At 36.0% G+C, this 22431-nt stretch overlaps 1 protein-coding gene and 1 pseudogene across 4 annotated transcripts in view; one reads left to right on the plus strand and one right to left on the minus strand.

Annotated features, from left to right (window-relative positions):
• SGCE (sarcoglycan epsilon) overlaps nt 1–22431 on the minus strand; it is an 83470-nt gene that overhangs the window by 9784 nt on the left and 51255 nt on the right. For 2 of the 4 annotated variants that reach the window (XM_006157481.3, XM_014591217.2), the window contains 4 exons: nt 9284–9446; nt 5915–6126; nt 4942–4968; nt 4023–4211 (listed from right to left, as the gene is read on the minus strand). In XM_006157481.3, coding sequence (XP_006157543.1) covers nt 4023–4211; nt 4942–4968; nt 5915–6126; nt 9284–9446 — 591 coding nt within the window. The remainder of the gene's footprint in view (nt 1–4022; nt 4212–4941; nt 4969–5914; nt 6127–9283; nt 9447–22431) is intronic. The other 2 variants (XM_014591216.2, XM_014591218.2) reach the window with 1 other exon arrangement.
• On the plus strand, nt 10379–12735 carry LOC106735839 (sorting nexin-7 pseudogene; annotated as a pseudogene).

A 22431-nucleotide genomic window follows, 5' to 3' on the forward strand; every position in this document is an offset into this window, starting at 1 on the left:
GGAAAGAGAAAAAGAGAAAGCACCCCCCATGGAGAATGGTCACATCACAATTCCTTCTCTTTCATTTCTCCCCGCTTTCAGGATTTTGAGCAAATGCACATGCATCCAGCCTGTTTCTCAAGCTTTTGGGTCAAGACTTGAAACACATGGTCATGTGGGTTCCAGTTGCCTTCACCATCACTGCTTGGGCTGGCCTAAGACCTTACATTTCTAGGCTACATGATCATGTCAATTGCCTATTTATATTGTCTCTATAATTTAAAAAGTAAAAAGAACACTGGACAAAACTAAGGTCCTCCATTCTGAGCATGTGTTGTATCTCCCAGTTCTATCCCAGCTTCCCTATCTACTAATCTTTATTCACTTTGCTTGTAACCTGGATCAGAGAACCCTCTGAGGTCAGTGCCCAGACTAGCCCTGTCTAGATATCAGGATATGTAAATAATCTAATCTCAGTTCTGACCTAATTTACTATGTCTCTTATCAGTTCTCAGATTTATTATGGACGAATGATTAAACTTTTTTTTTTCTGGATAATTTATGGTGCTTGTCTGGAGTCCTGTGAAGCATTCTAGCAAAAGGAAAAGATTACTGTGTCACTGGTAACTGTGACAGCCTTTCATGCAACTCTTAGAAAGTTCTTGCTACCTGAGGTGAATAGATCTTTTGTTTAAAAGACCAAGAAAACTTTGAATGAGTTCTTGAGTCTGGCTTAGAGGCCAATATAAACTTTGAGACATATCTTTATGGCTGAATATCCCTGGCATTGAGCCTAAAGAATAAACATGAAATCCTGTAGCTAGAGAAATTGTGAATGATAAATTCAAAACATTTGGTATGCAACTATGCAGAGATAAAATGCATGACCTTTTAGAAAGGGTAAATTAATATTATAAGCAGTACTACCCAAGCATGTACTGGTTATCAAGTACTAAAATGTCATGTCAAATACAGTATCTCATTTTAATCTTAAGAATTCAGTTCGAGGGCCAGCAGATGGCATGGTGGTTAAGGTGCTGGAATTCCCACATGGCCGGCCATGGTTTGAGTCCTGGACCTGGTGGCTTGCTTTCTCACTCTCCCTCTCTCTCTCTCTGTCTTTCTCTGGCAAAACTCCTATGAAAAATAATATTAACAATAATAATAATAAATAATTCTTTAAAAAAAAATTCAGTTCCATCCAAATGACCTAAATATTTCTGTGTCTACTAGTGCTGAAATAAAACTTTAAAACATGGCTATTTTTTTTTTTTTGAGAGGTTTTCGCTATAGGGCGCGTGCACTCGCCAGAGAGAGAGAGAGACATAGAGACAGAAAGTGAGAAATCACCCCCCGGGGGGATGGTCACGCTGCAGTCCCTTCTCCTCCATTCTCCTCTTGGGATCTTGGGCACGCACGCACACGCGCCCGGCGGGAGTTTTAAGCCACCGGGTCCGGGACGTGAACCATGGTCGACTACGTGGGAGTCCAGCAACATAGCTGTTATGCTAACTGCTGGTTCCCTACATGGCTATGTTTTTCAGGTAAGGAGTAAAAGTTGAATTTGCATAAAGGACAGTTACGATGAACCCAATACAATAAATTCCTTATTATCTGGCATGGTTGGAAAATGAGGTTAATCACATATTCTGGCTTATAGGGAGTTACCATAGAGACCACGCACATATTATCCATTTCCAAGAATAAAAGAATGATAATATACACTGAACACTGAAACGACACCGAATGCAATTTAATTTTTCTTGATGAATCAGGCACACTTGATGATCCTAGTGCCTCAGAATAATCAATGTGAGCATCATCAATTATCTATGTACCCTATTTATATAGAAGTGCTAGTTAATGGAGCTTTTCCATTAGCAGAAATCTGAATAATACAAAGGTTTTCTGGACTTAAAAATACATATATGTTGAAAGTGTTTCAAGTTCAATATAATAACCTATTGCATTTGCAAATAGGGAAATCTGATCAACATAATGACACTCTTGATGAAATTATAGAAGGACCCAGAGATGCATCTGTAAACTAGATAGGAAATTTTATTTTGTTTGTATAATAGTGGCCACTCAGCAATATCCTAAACACAGGAAATCAAAATAACTCTTTAAGGAGCTATTCTTATTCTCAATATATATGGTTAGAAAGGGTATCTAAAAAGTGACAGCAGCCTTTTATACTTCCTTAAACTTCATCAGCAATAGAGTTTTATTGATTTACAAACTAATTCAGGTTATCCTACTCATTATAACAAGTACTTTTATATTCTAAAATCTTATAGCATTGTTATTCGTCAATAGAAGCATTTTCAGAACTGTGTTCTCTGAAGAGTTACCTATTTTGACCTTTTTCCATGAATTCACAAAGTACATCAACACACTAAAGGCTCTGAGAACTCTTGTAGCTTAAAAAGAAAAAACAAAACCTGTTTTCCAAATGCATTTGACCATTTCGCTTTTTAAAAAAATATGAACAGTTCACAGGCACTTCAGGTAAACAATTCTACAAATAACTAGCTTTGAAGAATAAGTGCAAATTCTTTTCACTTTGAGAATAAATGATAAGGTTCTTCATTCTTTTCACATTAAAAAACACTGAAAAGATTGCTAAATGCAAGTTATCACACTCTTCTCTTGAAATTTCACATTTTTCTCTTAGTATTTAATACTAATAAACTGGGCTTTATGATGACCCATAATAGACCATCCATTATGAGAACACAGAAATCCATCCTTTCCATTCACTGTAACTAGAGGTCCTAACATTTAAATCCCTGCTAGAATATTAATGCTTTCACAACTCTTAAAAATTTGAATGTATGCAATTTTCCCTACTATAAGTAGAACTTGAATTAATTATTCACACATATATATGTAGATAAATGCACACATAAACACATACATTGGCCATAATCCTTAAAAAATGATGTTAGAGAACTTTAGGAAAGTATCCATACTTTGGAATTTCTAAAGTGTTTTAGACCTATTTATCTAGTCTATTTATGCTCCTCATATTGCTTAATGTTTGATCTTTAAAACACCACATGCATCTTACCTGGTTACAAAATAATACTCCAAAAAGGAAAATGTTTTACTTAATTTGGTTCCCGCAAAAATTTTTAATCAGTAAGTGTTTATACCATAACCTACAAGGTGTGTGTGTGTGTGTGTGTGTGTGTGTGTGTATGTGTGTGAGAGAAAGAGAGAAACTTCTCTGCATATCCATTCCATCTACAGAAGTCAAGTGAAAAAGAAGACCCTGAAAGCATACTTTGTGATGTCTAGTGTTTGTGGCAACTGAACTTGATCCATATTAACACATGGTCAGAAAAGAAAAAAAGAGCCATGTTCTTAAGAACAGTCACCATCTATCAAAATCTAGCTTCTAATCATACAACACAGACACTGAAGAGCAACTGCGAGTTCCTCAATCTCTCCCCATGTACCCCTTACCAAGTTCTCTTCCAGGCTTTCTGATCACAGTCCTTCGAATACTAGAGAAGGTTGGCACTAATAAAATCACATTCATAGCCCAAATTGGAACTGCTTCTTTTAACATAAAGGAGATCACAAAATATAACCTAAAAACCCCTTATCCTGAAGCAAAATATTTAGATTACACAGAGCTTTAGTAATACATTTTTTAAAAAGATTGATGAAACAAAATAATTCTGACATCTCTAAAACCAATTTGTCATATTTTATTATATGTTTCTCCTTTCAGAATTAACTCTTTTCTGAACAAACATATATGCTAAGTCTATTATCGGGGTCTATTTCTTACCTAGTGAAGTAAATGTGATCTGGCTAGGATTAGCGAAGGAAAAAAAAAAAATTCCTAACAGTAATTGTACTGTATTTGCATCAGGACAGCAGGGTTGGGATCTACACTATCAAAGTCCTCTTGGGATTCTCTTTTTCAGTTAAAAACAAATAAACAAAAACAACATACACTTCTGGTTTTCACAGACATTAATAAAAATTTACATGCACATTAATTATTATGGCTCCAAGTGGATACTTACTGCTGTGTCTGCATCAAGGGCATGTTAGTACTATCATAGTTGTCTGTGTGTAGAGGAGGTATGATTTCCCCAGTTACAGGGTGAAACACAGGAAGTGTTGACAAGGGCCATGCTATCTCTCTATTCTTGGACATGTCTCGCAGCTCCTTGGTAGATTTCTGAATAGCGCTGTGATGAACCAGTTGGATGCTATGTCAAAAAGAAAGAAAACAATACATATTTAAAATCATGTATTAACCTGATGAGTTGTCAGTTGAAAAAGTTATGAAACATTTTTTCCTTTTAAAATAATAAAACATTATTGCACTCCGGGCATTCCACAAACTTATCTCAGAAAGAGATACATCTGACATACTTTTAACACAGCAAAACTGAAAATTATAAACTGGTTTTGAAATATGTCTTTCATTAAACTAAACTATGAAGCGTTGTGTTAATATTACAGCCCTAAGTAACAAACTAGTTTTCTATTTATTTTCTAGGATTAAGATAAAACTACTGTAGTTTTTATGTTGTAGCTTCTGGTGGGGCATTTATAAATACTCACAGAAGTTTCATTTTATGGTAGGTTATTACTGTAGAGTCAGGAGAACTTGTATGATAGGTCTTTTCATCTGTTCTCTGGTTTACAGAAATGCAGATTGGGAAATCACATAATATAAATGGCAAGTTAATATGCTGAATCTGAAATATTTTAGGTTTAATTTTTACCTATATAATCTGAGTTTTCACACCCTTTTTATTTTTAGTTTCTACCCCTCCTAAATATCTCTATTTAGAAAGCAGCTTTCACATTTATGAAATAAACTATGAAAGATGACAAATGGAAAAAAAGCATGACACACATGTATGAAGCATGATGGGCAACTAAGAAGCGGAAAAAAATGACAAAGAAAATAACAGGAAAGAAGACACTTACTCTGGTGTTTGCATGTTTCTCTTTTCCCTAGAAACAAAACAAAATTTATGAATTAAATAATAGCATTGATATTTGGAACATTAAGACTATATGCTCATGGGATTTTGCATGATGTGGAAATGCTGACATTGTTATTATTAAATGCAACCGGGCAGCATTTGCCACCGGGTTGATGATATTACTTGGATGAGAGCACATACAGCAATGGAATACTGATGAGAAACACAGAAAAATGAAAAAAAAAAAAAAGTGGAGATTAAGAATCAGGCTCTTGATTGAAATAAATTCCATGACATAATGAAATCAGGCTACATGTAACAATGGAAGAATTTGTTACTTGCTGCTTTATTTATCTGCTATCCTTTTCTTTGTTACCCTGACTTCTGGATAATTTCAGATTACTTAAATTGACAAAGATATCCTGAAAGTACTAACTATTCATGGAGTGAAGACTCATTACTCAAAATTATACCTTATTTTCATTAATTTACTCCTAAGTTGTTTTTTTTTTTTTAAATATATTTTAAACATTTAGGTTGTGTCATCCTGTCTGACAGCAGAACAATTTCAAGAAGGATTCTGACCATCATTTCTGATGAAACTGATCAAGACAGTTTATTTATTTAAACTGCAATTACCATGTCAATGGACCCCACAGTCTCTGCCCACACAAGATGGCTTATATAACCAAAATATCTAGCCTCGATTAGTCTTGGGACTCTTTTGCCTGCGTGAATTTAGATCGATCCTTAATAATTTTTGAATAAAATAATTATATACCCTAATTTAATATACTAGACTCAAAACTAGTTTCATTCATTTTAAAGGAATAAAGTACTACAGTTTGACTTGAACACAATTTCAATTCATTTATTTGGTTTTATGAACTAAATGAAACTGCTTTCAATGGAACCTTCAATGTTGTTATCTTAGCAGGCTCTCTAATTTTTTATTAGTGTTTTAAGGTACTCACACGCCTTCCCGTCGGCAGCACATAATATATGCAAGTATTAGAAAAAGGACCAGTGCTACTGCCAAGAGCACAGCCAGTGTAATTAGAAAATCCGTGTAATAGTCTCTGCTTTTCAAAGAATCAGAAGGAGGTTTGTACTCTCCACCATCGGGTAAAATCCCCTCTCCATGAATCACTTCCTGATAGGTAGACACTTGCTTTGTTTTATCAACCTAATACAAAAAAAGACAATTACACATCAAAGTAATAGTTGCAAACATGAGTTTTTAAGGCCTACACATACCAAAATATTAACAGATTATCTAAAGAGGCATCTTTTCCAATTATCACCTTGGATTTCCAGTGATTTACTGGAGCTAGGAACAGGTCGTAGATGAAAGCAACAAAAAGTTTATCTTGGCCTACATTTCTACACATACACGTACATGTATACACACAGGATATATGTGTGTGCATGTGTATGTGGTTGCTCTCATTCACGTTTCTTCCTCTAGGGCAAAAGTCCTACACTCTAGTATGAAAACTTCTTGTTTCCTACTAATAAACCCCTAGGGCAGATGTTAACAATGAGCTGGCTGATAATCAGGTATATAGGTATGTTTTCTAAAGTAGTGAAAGAGAAAAGAAAAATTAATAAACAATGAAGGACAATTTTATTATGTGTTGTTCCCTATTCTTTCTGCCATCTAGCTGGCAGAATTGTTTTATTTTTACTTTTTTTAAAAGAGGTTTTTGCCTTGGGGTGCATGTGTTTGCTAGAGAGAGAAAGAGAGAGAGAGAGAGACAGGCAGAGACAGAGATAGTGAGAGGGAAAGTGAGAAATCACCCCCCAAGGGGTATGACCACATCACAGTCCCTTCTCCACTCTGCTCCCCTCTTCTTCTGGGACCTTGAACACACATATACTTATGCCCAGTGTGAGTTTTCAAGCAACTGGGACTCAAACCGCAGTCAGCCATGTGGGAGTCCAGCGACGTAACCGCTATGCCATCTGCTGGCTGCCCAGAAGAAATTTTTGGAAAAGATACTCTAAAGAACATGGAACCCAACCAAAAATATAGTTTTACTAATTTCTATACCAGGATCAACAAATGAACATTTGTACTATGCTAACTGACCTCCACATCAGCTGCTTTTGCTGAGTTGCATTTAATTTTGCTAAGATTTTAATTGAAGGATACTAAAAAAGTTGTCATGCAAAATTTGTTACATTTGGTATTAAAAAAAAAAAAAGGTGGAGAAAATTATAGTGGCATTACTCAGTATCCTCTCCCCAAAAAAAGCCCACTTGAGGACTACAGTATTAGTCAGGCCAGCAGTGGCAGAATGATTAAGGCAGCTTGTTTACACTTAGCTGACAGTACAGTTCAAGTCATGAAAGCAGCTTGAGAAATACAGCAGGTGCATGGACATGTGTGCACAAAATCCGTAGAGGAAAGTGAAGAAGAGATTGTGATATGGCCATCCCGCCTTGGGGGTGCTTTCTCACTTTTCCTCTCCCTGTCTCTCTCTGGTAAGCACATTAAGTCTCATAGCAAATTTAAATAAACAAATAAATAAAAATAATGCAATGCTAGTAAAAACTTTATTTTCTACCTAGGAAGGATGCTGTAATTTTTTAGAATGAAAACTGATAAATTATCTTTGTTTATCCTGGGCCTTAGGAAGCTTGTCATCAAACATGACCTTATGTTTACTGTATTTTATTATTTTGGGGGGGAGGTAAAGTTTAGGGCCTGATTTTTTATTTCTTTTATATTCTATTTTCTATGTTTATTGTATGACTCAATCATTTAAGCCTCCTGAAGTCTTTCGTGGTTAAGAGTGATAAATAAATATACATGTAAAAAAATGAAAATTTCCAACCTAGCCTTACATAAATTATAATCTTCAAAGTGTAAGACATTTTCAAGCTTTTAGAAATTAGACAATATTCTTAAACATAAACTCATTTTACAGGACAATCACAAGGAAAGCGGCACTGTTAGGGCCTGGCATGTAATGATTCTGGTGAGAGGAATCTCTCTGAAGTTTGCAGCATCTTTATACAATTAACTCCATGACTAAAATATTGAGCTTTGCACGTCTAATATTTACCTGTAACACACATAAACCACAAATTAATAATTTTACTTGATATCAGAAGGCAAAGAAAGGCCACTATTTTTCTTAGACACAAGGGGCATGACAAGAAGAGTCTAGGACAAAAGCCCGCAAGGGGTGCTAAATGTTGCCATTGCAACTAAGTTGAGTACTAAGTTCTCCCGTTTTACATCCTGGAAAGTTGCCGGCAGTTACTTCTCGAAAACATGCAGTGGCAGTTGTGTTTATGTGTCAATAACTGTTCAAATGTCAACTTTAAACTTAGATCTAGTTCACTCATCACCGATCACAAAGAGATGACAGAAGTTAAATCTAAAGGTCATGAATAAAATGGCTTTCTTTTGCGAGAGCAGAATCAAAATATAGGTAGATAGATAATCTTATATATAAAATATTACACATAGCTTACATATGTATGAACTCTTACATTTTCCAAAATCTTTTAGCATGCAAATTAAAGAGTGGCTTAGAAAAAAATATTTAATGTTTATTCTTTTTTTTAAGAGAGCTTTTTGCTATAGGGTGTGTGCACTCACTAGAGAAAGAGAGAGAGAGAGACAGAAAGCAAGAAATCCCCTCAGGGGTTATGGGCACACTGCAATCTCCTCCATTCTCCCCTTGGTACTTTGGGCACATATGCACACACAAGCCTGGCATGTTTTAAGCCACTGGGTCTGGGACTTGAACCATGGGCAACTATGTGGGAGTACAGTGATGTAACCATTTCACCATCCACTGGTTCCTGTAAGTTCATTCTGAACACTGTTGGTAAGATTCCAACTTTCCTCACTTGGAATTGTTTCTCATCCCTTGAACCTTCCAATTTGAGTTTACAGGACACTGAATCACAACATAATATTTCTTTATTTTCAGATTTATTATTGCACTCTGTTCTTGCCTTTGAAAGTGGGGTTACTGGCAGCATGTTTAAATAGAGGTTTTTTGAGCACATCATACTGAATCTGTAATCTGTGCTGATTGAGCAGCCACCTGGGTGTCCAGGGGGTTCATCTGGACCACCTGCCAACATAATCCAGCCCTAGCAATTAATCAGGAGTAGAATGAGCACAAAAATAGAAATACTCTTTTTAAAATGAACATGGTCCATGAGCTTACCAAATCCTTAGAGTCTAGAGAAGTCTACTATAATTAACAAAGTAAACCCAGGATTTGTTCCTAAAAGCAGTACCAGTTTTAGTCAGGTGTTATCTCTACTCACATCACTCCTAATTACATCTACAAAAATAAAATATAAGAGAAACTCACCAATGAAATTTTGCACCAGTCAATGTAAAACTGGGTACGAAACTTCTTATCACATGTTATTACAGGCTCCATTTCTTGACTGCATCTCAGCTGATTCTGTGGATTTTCAACTTCTCGTAAACAAGAAGAAAATGGGACGTCGGCACCAACCATGACATAAACTCTGTAAAAATGTGAAACTCTGGGGTTATCCTTTAAGAAAATTGGAAACACTGAAAAACAATCCATCTGAGAGCAGGATTTATCCTTCTGAATTGAGGGATTAACTAGACTCTCCCTAAGGTACAGTCCTAGGCTTTAAAAGCAGTAATTCATGTAAGGGTTCCTTTCATTCATTCCTTTATTAAACCAGTATTTCTTCGGAGTGTCTTGGTATACCAGAAACTCTCCATCCCCAATTAATTTCGAGAAATTTAATTTCATCCTATTTATTTTCATTCATTAGAGTTATATGTCTTATTCTGATAACTATATATTACTACTTACATTTAAACATTACTCTTAAGGCACAGTGATCAGAAAATAACCCTTTTAGTAAAATAATAAACAATTATCAATACTAAATCTCCACTTGATTATATTATAATAATGTTATAAAATTATATCCCTGGAGATATGGAGCTCTAGGCAGACTCTGCTAGTCTACCCAACAAATGTCTCTCAGTTTTCTACTATACAAACAGCTAGTGCTTAGTCCTCATTAGAAGGCCTCTCAACCTTTCATCTGAGCAGCTAATATGAGAGAAAAATGACTGCTTCATAAATACAAATGAGGCAAACAAAATTTCTGCATGTGTATTCAGATGAATGGAATGGAACTGAGAGTTCAGAAAAGACAACAATGAAAAACCCATATTTTGTAAATTGATTATCACAAGTACAAAGACAATTCAAGGTGAGAAAAATAGTCTTTACAATGAATAGTACTAGGAAAACTGAATATCCACATAAAAAAGAATGAGGTTGGACCACCGACCTTATGCCATACATAAATTAACCTGAGATCAGAGGACTTTGGGTTTCCAACGCAGCATATAAGAAGCTTGGAAGTAAACACTCCAGTCTTAACAACAAATAAAAACTCAACCTGACCAGATGGAGGTGCAGCTTTGTTACACAATTGTCTGCGAGGAGGACCCATTGGACAGTTCCAGATTTGTGTTCCTATCTGGAGACCTCCCTGACTACCCTGGGCATGCATGTGATCCAGAACTAGCTGAATTTGGGGGATCACAGCATCCCTATTGGGGTGCTATCTCTCTCTTTATAGCTTATGGAATACTAAACTTTTAAAACAAGTTGAACTGGAGCCAGCAGATGACATAATGGCTAAGGTACTAGACACACAGTTGAATTTGGTTTGAATCCTAGACTTAGCAGCTTGAAACTCACACCCACCCGGAGAAAAGAAAGGAGAAGGGATTGAGGCATAGCCATAGGGTAGGATGGGTGATTTCTCACTTTCCTTCTGTTTCTATCCCCAGTGAGTACACTGCCATATGGCAAAAATGAACATACAAACAAACAAAAAAATAATTAAAATTTTAAAGTCGGGACCAGCAGTTGGCGTAATGGCTATGTCGCTGGACTCCCATGTAGTCAACTGTGGTTTGAGTCCCAGACCCGGTGGCTTAAACTCACACAGGGCATGTGTGCGTGCATGCCCAAGATCCCGAGAGGAGAATGGAGGAGAAGGGACTGCAGCATTGCCATCCCCCCTGGGGGGTGATTTCTGTCTCTCTGGCGAGCACACGCACCCACCCTATAGCAAAAAACTCTCATAAAAAAAAAATTTTTTTAAAGTCAAACAAACTGGAAAATACACAATTCTTAGATCAGATAAGTGAGGTCACAGAGCATACCACTCACACCAAAACTGGAGACAACAGAGAAATACAAAGAATCACAATTTACTAGTTTGAAGAACCATAAACTGAAAACCTATAAGGAAACCAATGCTGAGTAGGAAAAGCTAAACTAGAGTTGAGGTACATGCATGCCCATGGAGGCTCAGGGCCGACAAGTCTGACAGTTAAAAACTCCAGAAGGACCTCGTCCCCACATTTATGTGCATTTATCTCCTGGAATTCTACCACGTTCTTTTGGCAAGTCATCAGAAAACTATCCCCTTACACTTCAGGCAGCAGGAGGAGATAAAGAACCATTTTCAAAAACACTAGAGCATTCATTTCTTAACAAGGTTACCCTGAGGAGAAAGTATTTAACCAGAGCCTAACCTACTGAAGTTATGTGAGAGGTTAACTGATCTAGGTGAAGGAAAATATCTTAACTCCAGGCCACTTCAGTCAACCCCTCCCTCTAAAGGGGTGGGAGAAAAAGGTGGGGAAGACTGAGAAGCACATGTAAAGTTAGTCTGAAGATGAGCCGGATTTAAAGGATCTCTTCATTACAGTGGATGAAGCTGAAAGCAATGTTAATATAATTGAAACTTTCATTACTTATCAGATTGTTACTAAGACATCTCATGGGGAATTTGATTCCAATGAATTTGAAGCTAGAAGGTGTTATCAAGATTTCCTTTGGTTGAAGGAAAAACCTGAAGCACACATACTGATTATTCCACCATGGCTAGAAAAGATTATAGTGAAAGGAATGGTGGAACACTTTCATGATGACTTCACTGAGACACACGGAAAGGCTTTACAAAAGTTTCTGAACCGCACTTGTGATCATCTGATGTTAACATTGAATGAAGACTTTGGAGTCTTTCTCACTGCACTTGCTGGGAACTCTCTTCACATAAGATGTAAGGGCCTGAGCCACTAAGCAGGGTGGGGCAGTCAGAGCTGTTGCATCCTCAATGAGAAAAACTAAAAGCCTCCCAGAGTTGTTCATGGAAATGAATAACTTTATTGAAATATTTAGCCAGAAAATAAATTTGATAGATAAAATAGCTCAGGAAAATTTACAAGGAAGAATGAGACTATTTTGACTAAATGAAAGAACATGGCCCAGGTCATATTTTGTGGTTGGCATCAGAAGAGGATCTGGTTGATACTTTAAAAGATATTGCCAACTGCATCCGACAGATGCTGTACGGCCACTGATAAATGGATGTTTGGACTCTCGTAGGTGCTGCTTCCTGTTGTACATTGAGGATGTACTTTATAGTGAAAGTTAACAGCTATTATAAAGAGACCAAATGCAAGCCAAACCGGATTCCAAAGTTGGTTTGACCTATAAAAAGGCAGATACTGGTCTGCTTACAGGAGAAATTGGAAAGCTTGAAGATAAAGTGTAATGTGCTAACAATGCCTTGAAAGCAGACTGTAAAGGTGGAAACAGAAAATGCAAAATGATATCAAGTCAGTGGATATGGCTGAAGAGAATGACCATTATTAACAGTGCCTTGTTACATGGTTACATGGGAATCATTCCTTACATCACAGAATGACCTACACTTGGAAGAAGCTTCTGAAGAGAAAACTTAATTATGCTGAGGACTCTTGTTTGATCTTTGACAGACAGAATCTATCAACCAAAGTTATTCTTTCTGGATCAGTCATGCCCTTTATCAAGTAGATGTAAAGTGTCTCAAACTATCTGGAAAATCAACAACTTGAAAACTCAAGTATTCCAGGTCGTTGACATGGCTTTGGAGATATACCTATATCTCACTATATAGATGTACATCTATACAGAAAAAGGATTAGCTTCATTTTAATTATGTTCTTAAATTTGTGTGCCAATCTGCATATAGACATTTTTTTCTTAAACATTTGTCTCTGGGAGATTACATTTTACATGTTATAAAGACACAGTTTTAATAAAAATTTTCATATAAAAATCCAACTATACATTTTTGTCTATAAGAAATCTACCCTATTAAATATAAAGACACATATAGATCAAAAGTAAATAGACAGATAAAGATACATACCATGCTAACACTAATTTAAAAAAATGGGAGTAGCAATATTATTTCAGATAGAGCTGACTTCACATAAAGGAAAGTTATCAAGAATAAAAAAGAGTATTACATAATGACAAAGAGGTCAATTCTCTAAGATGTAGAACAATCTTTAACATGTATATACCTGATAACAGAGCATCAGAACACACGAGGCAAAAACTGCAGAGAAATGGATGAATCCATTTATAGTTGCAGATTTTGACATCTGTCAATGGACATGTTATCAGGTGGAAAACTGATAATTGTTGAACTCAATAACATCATCAATCAACTTAGTTTAGTAGACAACATTTATAGACAATTTCATACAACAATGGCAGAGTATACATTCTCCCCAAGCTCACACAGAACATTCCTGAACATTCTGGGCATTAAACACACCTAAAGATCTTAAAAATCTACAGTATAATGGAAGTAAAGCAGAAATTGATCAAAAAAAAGATCATTGAAATTCCCAAAATATACGGAGATGAAGCAACTGCTTCCAAATAACACATGGACCAAAGAAGAAATTTCCAAAGAAATTTAAAATTATTTTGAACTAAATGAAAATAAAACTATAACTTTTCAAAACTTATAGAATTCAGTAAAAATGGTACTTAATGGGAAATTTATAACATTTAATGAATATATTATTAAAGAAGAAAGATCTAAAATAATCAGCTAAGCTTTATCCTAGCCAGTAATTAACAAAAAAGAAGAAATTCAAACTAAGCAAAAGAAAATAAATAATAAAAATTAGAGGAGAAATCAATTAAATTAAAAACAGAAAATCAATTTAAAAATCAAAGAAGTAAAAGATAGTTCTTTGAAAAGATCAATAAAGTTGATAAGCTTAGCTTCATTAAGGAAAAAAGAAAAGACAAAAATGACTAATATTAGAAATGAAAGGTGGACATTAGAAACCTCATGGACACTAAAAGGATCATCAAGAAATATTAGGTTATGGGACAAGCAGTTAGCATAATGGCTATGTCACTGGACTCCCATGTAGTCGACGGCTGTTTGAGTCCTGGACCCAGTGGCTTAAACTCACACCAGGCACGTGTGCATATGTGCCCAAGATCCCAAAAGGAGAATGGAGGAGAAGGGATTACAGTGTGGCCATCTCCCCAGGGGGTGATTTCTCGCTTTCTGTCTCTCTGTCTTTCTGATGAGTGCACGTGTCCTATAGCAAAAACCTCTCCAAAAAAAAAAAAAAAAGAAATATTAGGTTGTCAGAAGTCATGACACATTTTTGCACAGAAAAAAACATAGAAAAAATATGTCATGACTTTTCTGACAACTATAAAGAACTCTGTACCCATACATCTGATAATATAGATAAAATGGACCAATTCTTTGAGAGAGAGAATCTGCCAAAACCTGCACAAAAAGAAATAACAGTATAGACCTATATATATATATTTTTTTTTGGAGAGGTTTTTGCTATAGGGCGCATGCGCTCGCCAGACAGACAGAGAGAGAAAGAGAGATAGAAAGCGAGAAATCACCCCCCAGGGGGGATGGCCACACCGCAATCCCTTCTCCTCCATTCTCCTCTCAGGATCTTGGGCATGCACGCACACGCGCCCGGCGTGAGTTTTAAGCCACCGGGTCCGGGACAGGAGTCCAGCGACATAGCCGTTACGCTAACTGCTGGTCCCATAGACCTATACCTAGTAAAGAAATTCAATTAATAATTAATAATCTTCCAAAACAGAAAGCACCAGGCCCAGGTGGGTTCAATGTGAATCCAATCAAGCATTTAATGATTTCTGCCAATTCTCTACAGACTCTCAGAAGATAAAAGCCAAGAAAATATTTCCTATCTCATCCTATGAGACCAGCACTACCTTAATATTAAAATTAATACCTCTACTAATATTTAATACTAAAAATAAGAAAACTATAGGCTAATATTTTTCATGAATATACTCCAAAAGGGCCAGCAGGTAGCGTGGTGGTTAAGACTCTGAACCTCATATGGCCAACACCCACAGTTTGAATCCCAGACCTAGTGGCTTGAAATGTCGGGTGAGTATGCATGCATGCCCAAAATTCTGAGAGGAGAATGGAGGAGAAAAGACTGAGGTGTGGCTATCCCCCCTGGGTGAGGGGGGTGATTTCTCACTTTCCCCTTCTCTCTTTTTCTCTCTGGTCAGTGTACATGCCCTGTGGTAAAATCTGGGGGAAAAAATGAATAAATAAAACAGAAACTCAACATTAGCCACTTAATACATAAAAGGAATAACATATAATGTCCAAATAAGATTTATCTCAGTTTGTGAGGTTAGTATGACATTTGAAAATCTACTCATATTATCTATCACATCGACATACTAAAGTTGGAAAACTATATGATCATATATAAATAGATTCAGTAAAAGCATGTGACAAAGTTCAACACCAATTCATAATAAAACCCTTAGTAAAGTAGGAATAAAGGAGAACTTTCTCAATTTGAAAAAGAGTGTCAACAGAAACTCTACAGCTAACATCAAACTAAACGGTGAGAAACTTGAAGCTTTCCCACTAATATCAGGAACAAGTCAAGGATGTTATGTTTCACCACTGCTTTTCAAAATCATACTGGAAGCCCTAGCTAATGCAATAAGAAAAGAAAAGGAAGTAAAAGATAAATTTGCAAAAAAGAAATAAAACTGTCCTTTTTTGCAGATGACATAATCCAAAAGAATGGACAAAAACCCTAGACCAAATAAGTGACTATAGTGAAGCTACAGGATACAGAGGTTAATATACTAAAGTCAATCATTTCTTACTTACTCGCATAAACTATTGGAATTTGAAATTAAAAACACCATACCATTTACATCAGGGCCCCCAAAATGAACTACCTAAGTATGAATCTAAAAAAAATATGTATAAGACCTACGTGAGGAAATCTATAAACTCTGATGAAAGAAATCAAAGTACTAAATAAATGGAGAGATGTACCATGTCTGTGAACAGGAAGAGTCAATATTGTCAAGGTGTCAGTTCTTCCCAAATGAATCTACAAATTCAACGTAATGGCAATCACAATCACAGCAAGTTATTTTGTGGATATCAATAAACAGATTCTAAAATTTATACATACAGGCAAAAGACTATGAGTAGCCATCAGAATTTTGAAGAAGAAAATGTTGGAGGACTGATACTACCTGGCTTCAAGACTTATCATAAAGCTAAGTAATTAAGAAAGTGAGGCTATTGTGGGACACACACACACACACACACACACACACAAACACAGACAACTAGATCAATGGAACAGAATAAAGAACCCAGAAACAGACTCACACTAAAATACACAACTAATCTTTCACGAAGGAACAAAGGTGATACAATTGCAGAGTTTTATCAACAAAGGTGTTGGAACAACTAAACATACGCATATAATAAATTTAGATGCAAACCTTACACCTTTCACACAAGTGTATTTAAAATGGCTAACAGACCTAAATGCAAAATACAAGACCCTAAAAATCCTAGAAGATAACCTAGGAGAAAACCCAGATGAACTTGGTTTTGGTGATAACTTTTTAGATACAACCTCAAAGGTATGACCTCTAAAGAATTAATAAAATAGACTTGGTCAAAATTTAAAATTTCTGGGGCCAGCAGGTGGCATGGTGGTTAAAGCAGCTGGATCCTACATGACTGATTACATGAGTCAAGTCCTGGACCTGGTGTCTTGAAAAACATGCCGAGTGGTGCATGTATGTGTGTGTCCAAAATCCCAAAAAGAGAATGGAGGAGAATGGATTGAGATGGCCATTCCCACAGTGGGGTAGGGGGTGTCCTCTCACTTTTCCCTCTATCTCTCTTTATCTCTGTCTTGGGCAAAGGCATGTGCCCTGTAGCAGCAAAGACACTCAGGAAAATGAAAAGACAAGCTACAAACTGGAAGAAATATTTACAAAACTTGAGATATCTGTTACCAGATAGAGGGCTGTCATCTGAAATGTACAAAGAACTCTAAAAATTCAACCATTACAAAACAAGTAATCTCATTTAAAAACGGGCTAAAAACCTTGATGGACATTTCACCAAAGAAGACTTACAGATGGCAAATAAGCATATAAAAAGATGGCCTACACAATACAAAGGAGAAAAGCAAAACTGGCCATCTGACCTACCTAACTTCAAGACTTACTGTAAAGTTGCAGTAATCAAGACAATGTAATACTGGTAAAAGAACAGACAAATGTATCAATGGAACAAAATAGAAAGTCCATCACATGTCATCAAAGAAATGTATATTCAAACAATGAGACACCATCACACACCTATTAGTTAAAAAACAATGAAGGGACCAGCGGGTGGCCTGGTGGTTAAGGTGCTGGACACTCCCACGTGGCCAACCAGGGTTCGAGTCCTGAATCTGGTGGCTTGATTTCTCACTTCCTCTCTCTCTCACTCTCACCCTCTGTCTCTCTCTGGTCAAATTAAAAAATAAATGAATTAATAAATAAAATAAAATAATTATTAAAAAATTACAAAGAGAGTAATAGATTTAAAACAAACAACAACAACAACAACAAAAAACCAGTGAGATACTACTAGAATGGTCAAAACCCAAAATACTGTTAACACCTAAACTCTAAAGAATATGTAGTAACAGGAACTTTTAGTCATTGTCAGTGGGAATGCAAAATGGTGCAGCCACTTTGAAGATAGCTTGATGTTTCTTATAAAACTAAACATACTCACAGAATGAGAGAAAATATTTGCAAACTATACATCTAACTGGGGTTAATATCTCTAATATAAGGAATTGATCCTCAAAAGAAAAAACACATTAAAATATGGACAAAGATCTTTTTATTCATTACTTAAGGTTTTTGTCATAGAGAGTATGCATTCACCTGAGAAATACAGAGAGAAATAGTTAAAGAAAAAGTGAGAAATCACCCCCCAGAGGGGATGATCATGCTGCATTCCCTTTTTCATTCTTTTCCTGGGATTTTGGGCATACATGTACAAGTTCCCAGCATGATTTTCTTTCTTTTTAAAAAAGTTATTATTTTATACATTTGATCACTATACATCATTTGGCTTATAATGAGAATTTACTCAACATAAAGTACACCTCAGACCATTCCAGTTGAGAATAATACACACATCATCAACAGGAAATAAACCATTACTCTGTCCCACGAATGTGTTGCCTCTCAATTTTTCCCTCTAGTTTTCTTCCATGTACTCTTCCCCTCTCCCACCCAGTCTCCAGTGTCCATTAACAATTTTCAACCAGCACGATTTTCAAGCCACCAAGTCCAAGGTTCAAAACATTGTTAACCACATGGAAGTTCAGTGCCTTAACCATTGTACCACCTGCTGGTCCCTGGGCAAAAGATCTTAATAGACATTTCTCAAAAAGAAGACATACAAAGAGCTGAACAGTATGTACACCCATGACCTAGGGCTGGTTGGGGCTAGGAAGTGGATCATGGCATCAAGACCCTTTTGGGGATACTTTCTCTTTGTCTGTTTCTCTTTGTCTCTCTCTGTTGCTCATGGAAGAAAAATAATAAATTAAAAAAAAAATCAAAATCACAATGAAATGTTACTTTAACCCCACTAGCATGACTATAGTAAAGGAAGGAAGAAAAGGCAGGAGGAAGGAAAAAAGGGAGAAAGAAAAGAAAGGAGGGAGGGAGGGAGGGAGAAGGAGGGAAATAGTGCTCGTGAGGATGTGGAGAAAGTGAAACCTACTCCACTGGTAGGAATGTAAAATGGTACAACTAGTTTGGAAAACAACCTGGCAGTTCCTTAAAGGTAAATACAGAGCTACCATATGAACCAGCAATTCTATTTCTAGGGATATACCTGAGAAGTAAAAACATATGTTTATGCAAAAACCTTGTACACAAATGTTCACAGCAACATTACTCATAATAGTAAAAAAAAAAATGGCAATAATCCAGATGCTCATCAATTTATGAATGGTTACACAAAAGGTGGTTTATCCATAGCATGAAACATTACATAGAAATTAAAAGAAATAAAATACTGATTTATTCTACAATGTGATTGAAACTGGAAAACAGGCTAAGTGAAAGAAGACCACATATTGTATGATTCCATTTATACAAAATGTCCAGATTACACAAATTTATAGAGGTAGCAAGTGTATCTGTGACTGTATAGGGCTGGGAGCGGTGGAAGTGGTGGTGTGTGATCATTGATGGGTAAAAGCATGGGGTGGGTACAGGGATGATAAAAATGTTCTAAAATTAATTACAGTCTGTTACATAATTTTGTGAATTTACTAAAAACACAAAATTGTACTGTTTTTTTTTATTTTGGAGAGGTTTTCGCTATAGGGCACGTGAGCTTGCCAGACAGACAGAGAGAGACATAGAGACAGAAAGCGAGAAATCACCCCCCAGGGGGGATGGCCACGCCACAATCCCTTCTCCTCCATTCTCCTCTCGGGATCTTGGGCATGCAAGCACATGCGCCAGGCGTGAGTTTTAAGCCACCAACTCCAGGACTTGAACTGCAGTCGACTATGTGGGAGTCCAGTGACATAGCCATTACACTAACTGCTGGTTCCCAAAATTGTACATTTTAAATAGGTGAATTGTATGATCTATGGATTATATCTCAATAAAGCTGTTATTTTTAGAAAATAAAAGTACCCTACAAAACTCAAAGCTACATCAATGTAAGTAGGAAGTCATAGCCAAGCCTGAAGAGACTTGTCCCAGAGTATGATTTGCCAGAGGGCAAATCACCAGGGAGAGAGAGAAAGAGAGAGAAGCATCCCTCATGAGGAATGGTCATGCACAATCCCTTCTCTGTTTCTCCCTCCTTTCAGGATCCTAGGCATACACATGCACCAGCGTTTTTCTAAAGCCGTAGGTTCCAGGACTCAATCCATGCAGCTGGCTACATGGGATCCAGCTGCCTTGATGACCAGGCCACAGGATAGCCCTTGATTACAGAAATCTATCGGCTCTTCACATCGAATTTATATTAGAATGCAAGATTTGTTTTATAAAACATAAAAAAATAGAATAAAACCATGGTTCCTTTGGGAACCAAACAGTAAACAGTGTACTGAAATTAAAGAACAAATTAAAAATTAAGAACAAAAGTAGACATGAAGAACCACTGGTATTAGATGATCAGTGAATACAAACATATTTTATTTAAAACAAGTTACTACTCTTAAGTTTCATATAAAGCCAATTTCTATCCTTTTACTAACTACCTTGCCAACATCACGTTTTTCCACAATTATGAGGTATATTTGTAAATTTTTAAAAAAGTGAATATCCTTATAACTGTTGAAAGCATTCTCACTTAAACATGAAATTGATTTGCATTTATACTTAGTAAGATTTTTAAATGAACTAATTTTTAGATAACAAACAGGTATAAGAGTTTTGATGCTTTGAGATGCTTTTTTGCCCTTAAATTATAAAAGCAATATAAAAACATTATAGAAACTTAAGATATAAAAACAGAATTCATTTATAATACCAAGATAGCCATTTTCATTTTCCAATATACAATGCAGAATATTTTCAAAACACATGTATTTTAACCTGATTGTAATAATCTCTAAAAAGTAATTCTGTATCCTGCTTTTACACTTAATGCATCATAAGCATTTTCTATATTGTAGTCTTCATAATTATAGTTTTATGGCAATATAATTTTTAAGTGCACATGATTTATTCAGCAATTATTTCAGAGTTGGACATGTAAGTTCCTTCCAATTTTTTGATGTTATAAATAATATTGCAAAGACTATCTCTGTGCATATTCTTTAATGTTACTATCTTAAAAGAGATGCTTAGAAGTGGAAACATTTTTATGACAGTTGACATACACTGTCAAACTACTTTCATCTCTACTTGGATGATCCATAAGCTTCTCAAACATAATATCTTCCAAACTGAGCTCATCATCACCCCACCCCACCTCCACCTGTTCTTCCTTCTATCTTCTGTCTCAGTGATTGGCATCCCCAGATGCTCAAGTCATGAACTCAAACACCATCTTCTTGACTCTTCTCCTTCTCTCCACATATTCAATCCCTCATCAGTTCTCTGACTTTACCCTGAAATAACTCTCATATACACCTGTCCACTTTGTTCCCTTCCATTGCTACAACTCTAGACCTAGTCACCATCACCTTCTACAGGGAATGAAGCACAATTCCTAAAAGTTCTCCTTGACTCTAGTCTTTATCAGTGTCCTTGGGGAGCTTATTGACTGAATGAATAAATGAAAAGCAACACAACAGTTTTAAAACACAGAGCACAGTATCATGTTTAAGGGCAGTCAGTTTTAGATTTGCCAAGCAGATTTTTTAAAAAAACAAGAAACTATTATTTCTTTTATAGAATCAGAAGTTTGAACATGTTTTTCTTTTTTTTTGAAATATATAATTTTATATGAGGCCATGTGTAATATAAAAGACTCTGTGGGACCAGCTGATGATGTAATAGTTATGTTGCTGAACTCCCACATAGCTGACCATAGTTGGAGTCCAGTACTCAGTGGCTTAAAACTCACACTGGGTGCATGTGCATGTGTACCCAAAATCCCAAGAGAAGAATGGAGGAAAAGGGATTGTGGCGTGACTATCCCCCCTGCAGGGTGATTTCTCACTTTCTGGCTCTCTGGCAAGCATACGCACCCTATAGCCCTATAGCAAAAGTCACTGGGAGGAAAGAAAAAAAAGATTCGGCTACACATGCTAAAATGATGTTTTTAACAATCTATTGTTTTTCTATACCTTTTGGCATGGAAAAATTTAGAATTCTTATGAAATGAAATGAAGATGTTCTTTATTTTTATGAATTTAGCATATTTTTAAAATTTTGAATGTATATAAACAGATGAGATGGGAGTGTATTGTTAAGCATGAGTCTCTTAATGAATGTTAACATAACATGGTGCTTGAAGATGTTAGGAATAATTATAGTTTTAACCTACACAGAATTGTTTCTTGTGAAGAGTTTGCTCTTTTATCTTCTTTGAGGTAAAATGCATTTATTGAGACCTTTAAACATTTGTGAAGAACCAAGTAACAAGTAAATAATTTAAGTCAATACAGCGATTATATTTTTTCCAAACTAACTAATGAATGCATTTCATTTTTTATTTTGTGTATATAGACAATCAAAGAGAGCTTAGAGAAGAATGCATCCATACAAGGGTACTTCAAAAACCTCAAAAGCACAGGCAACCAAAGAGAAAAATAGACAAA

Source organism: Tupaia chinensis, unplaced genomic scaffold (assembly GCF_000334495.1).
Source record: "Tupaia chinensis unplaced genomic scaffold, TupChi_1.0 Scaffold000544_1, whole genome shotgun sequence".
Lineage (NCBI taxonomy): Eukaryota > Metazoa > Chordata > Mammalia > Scandentia > Tupaiidae > Tupaia > Tupaia belangeri.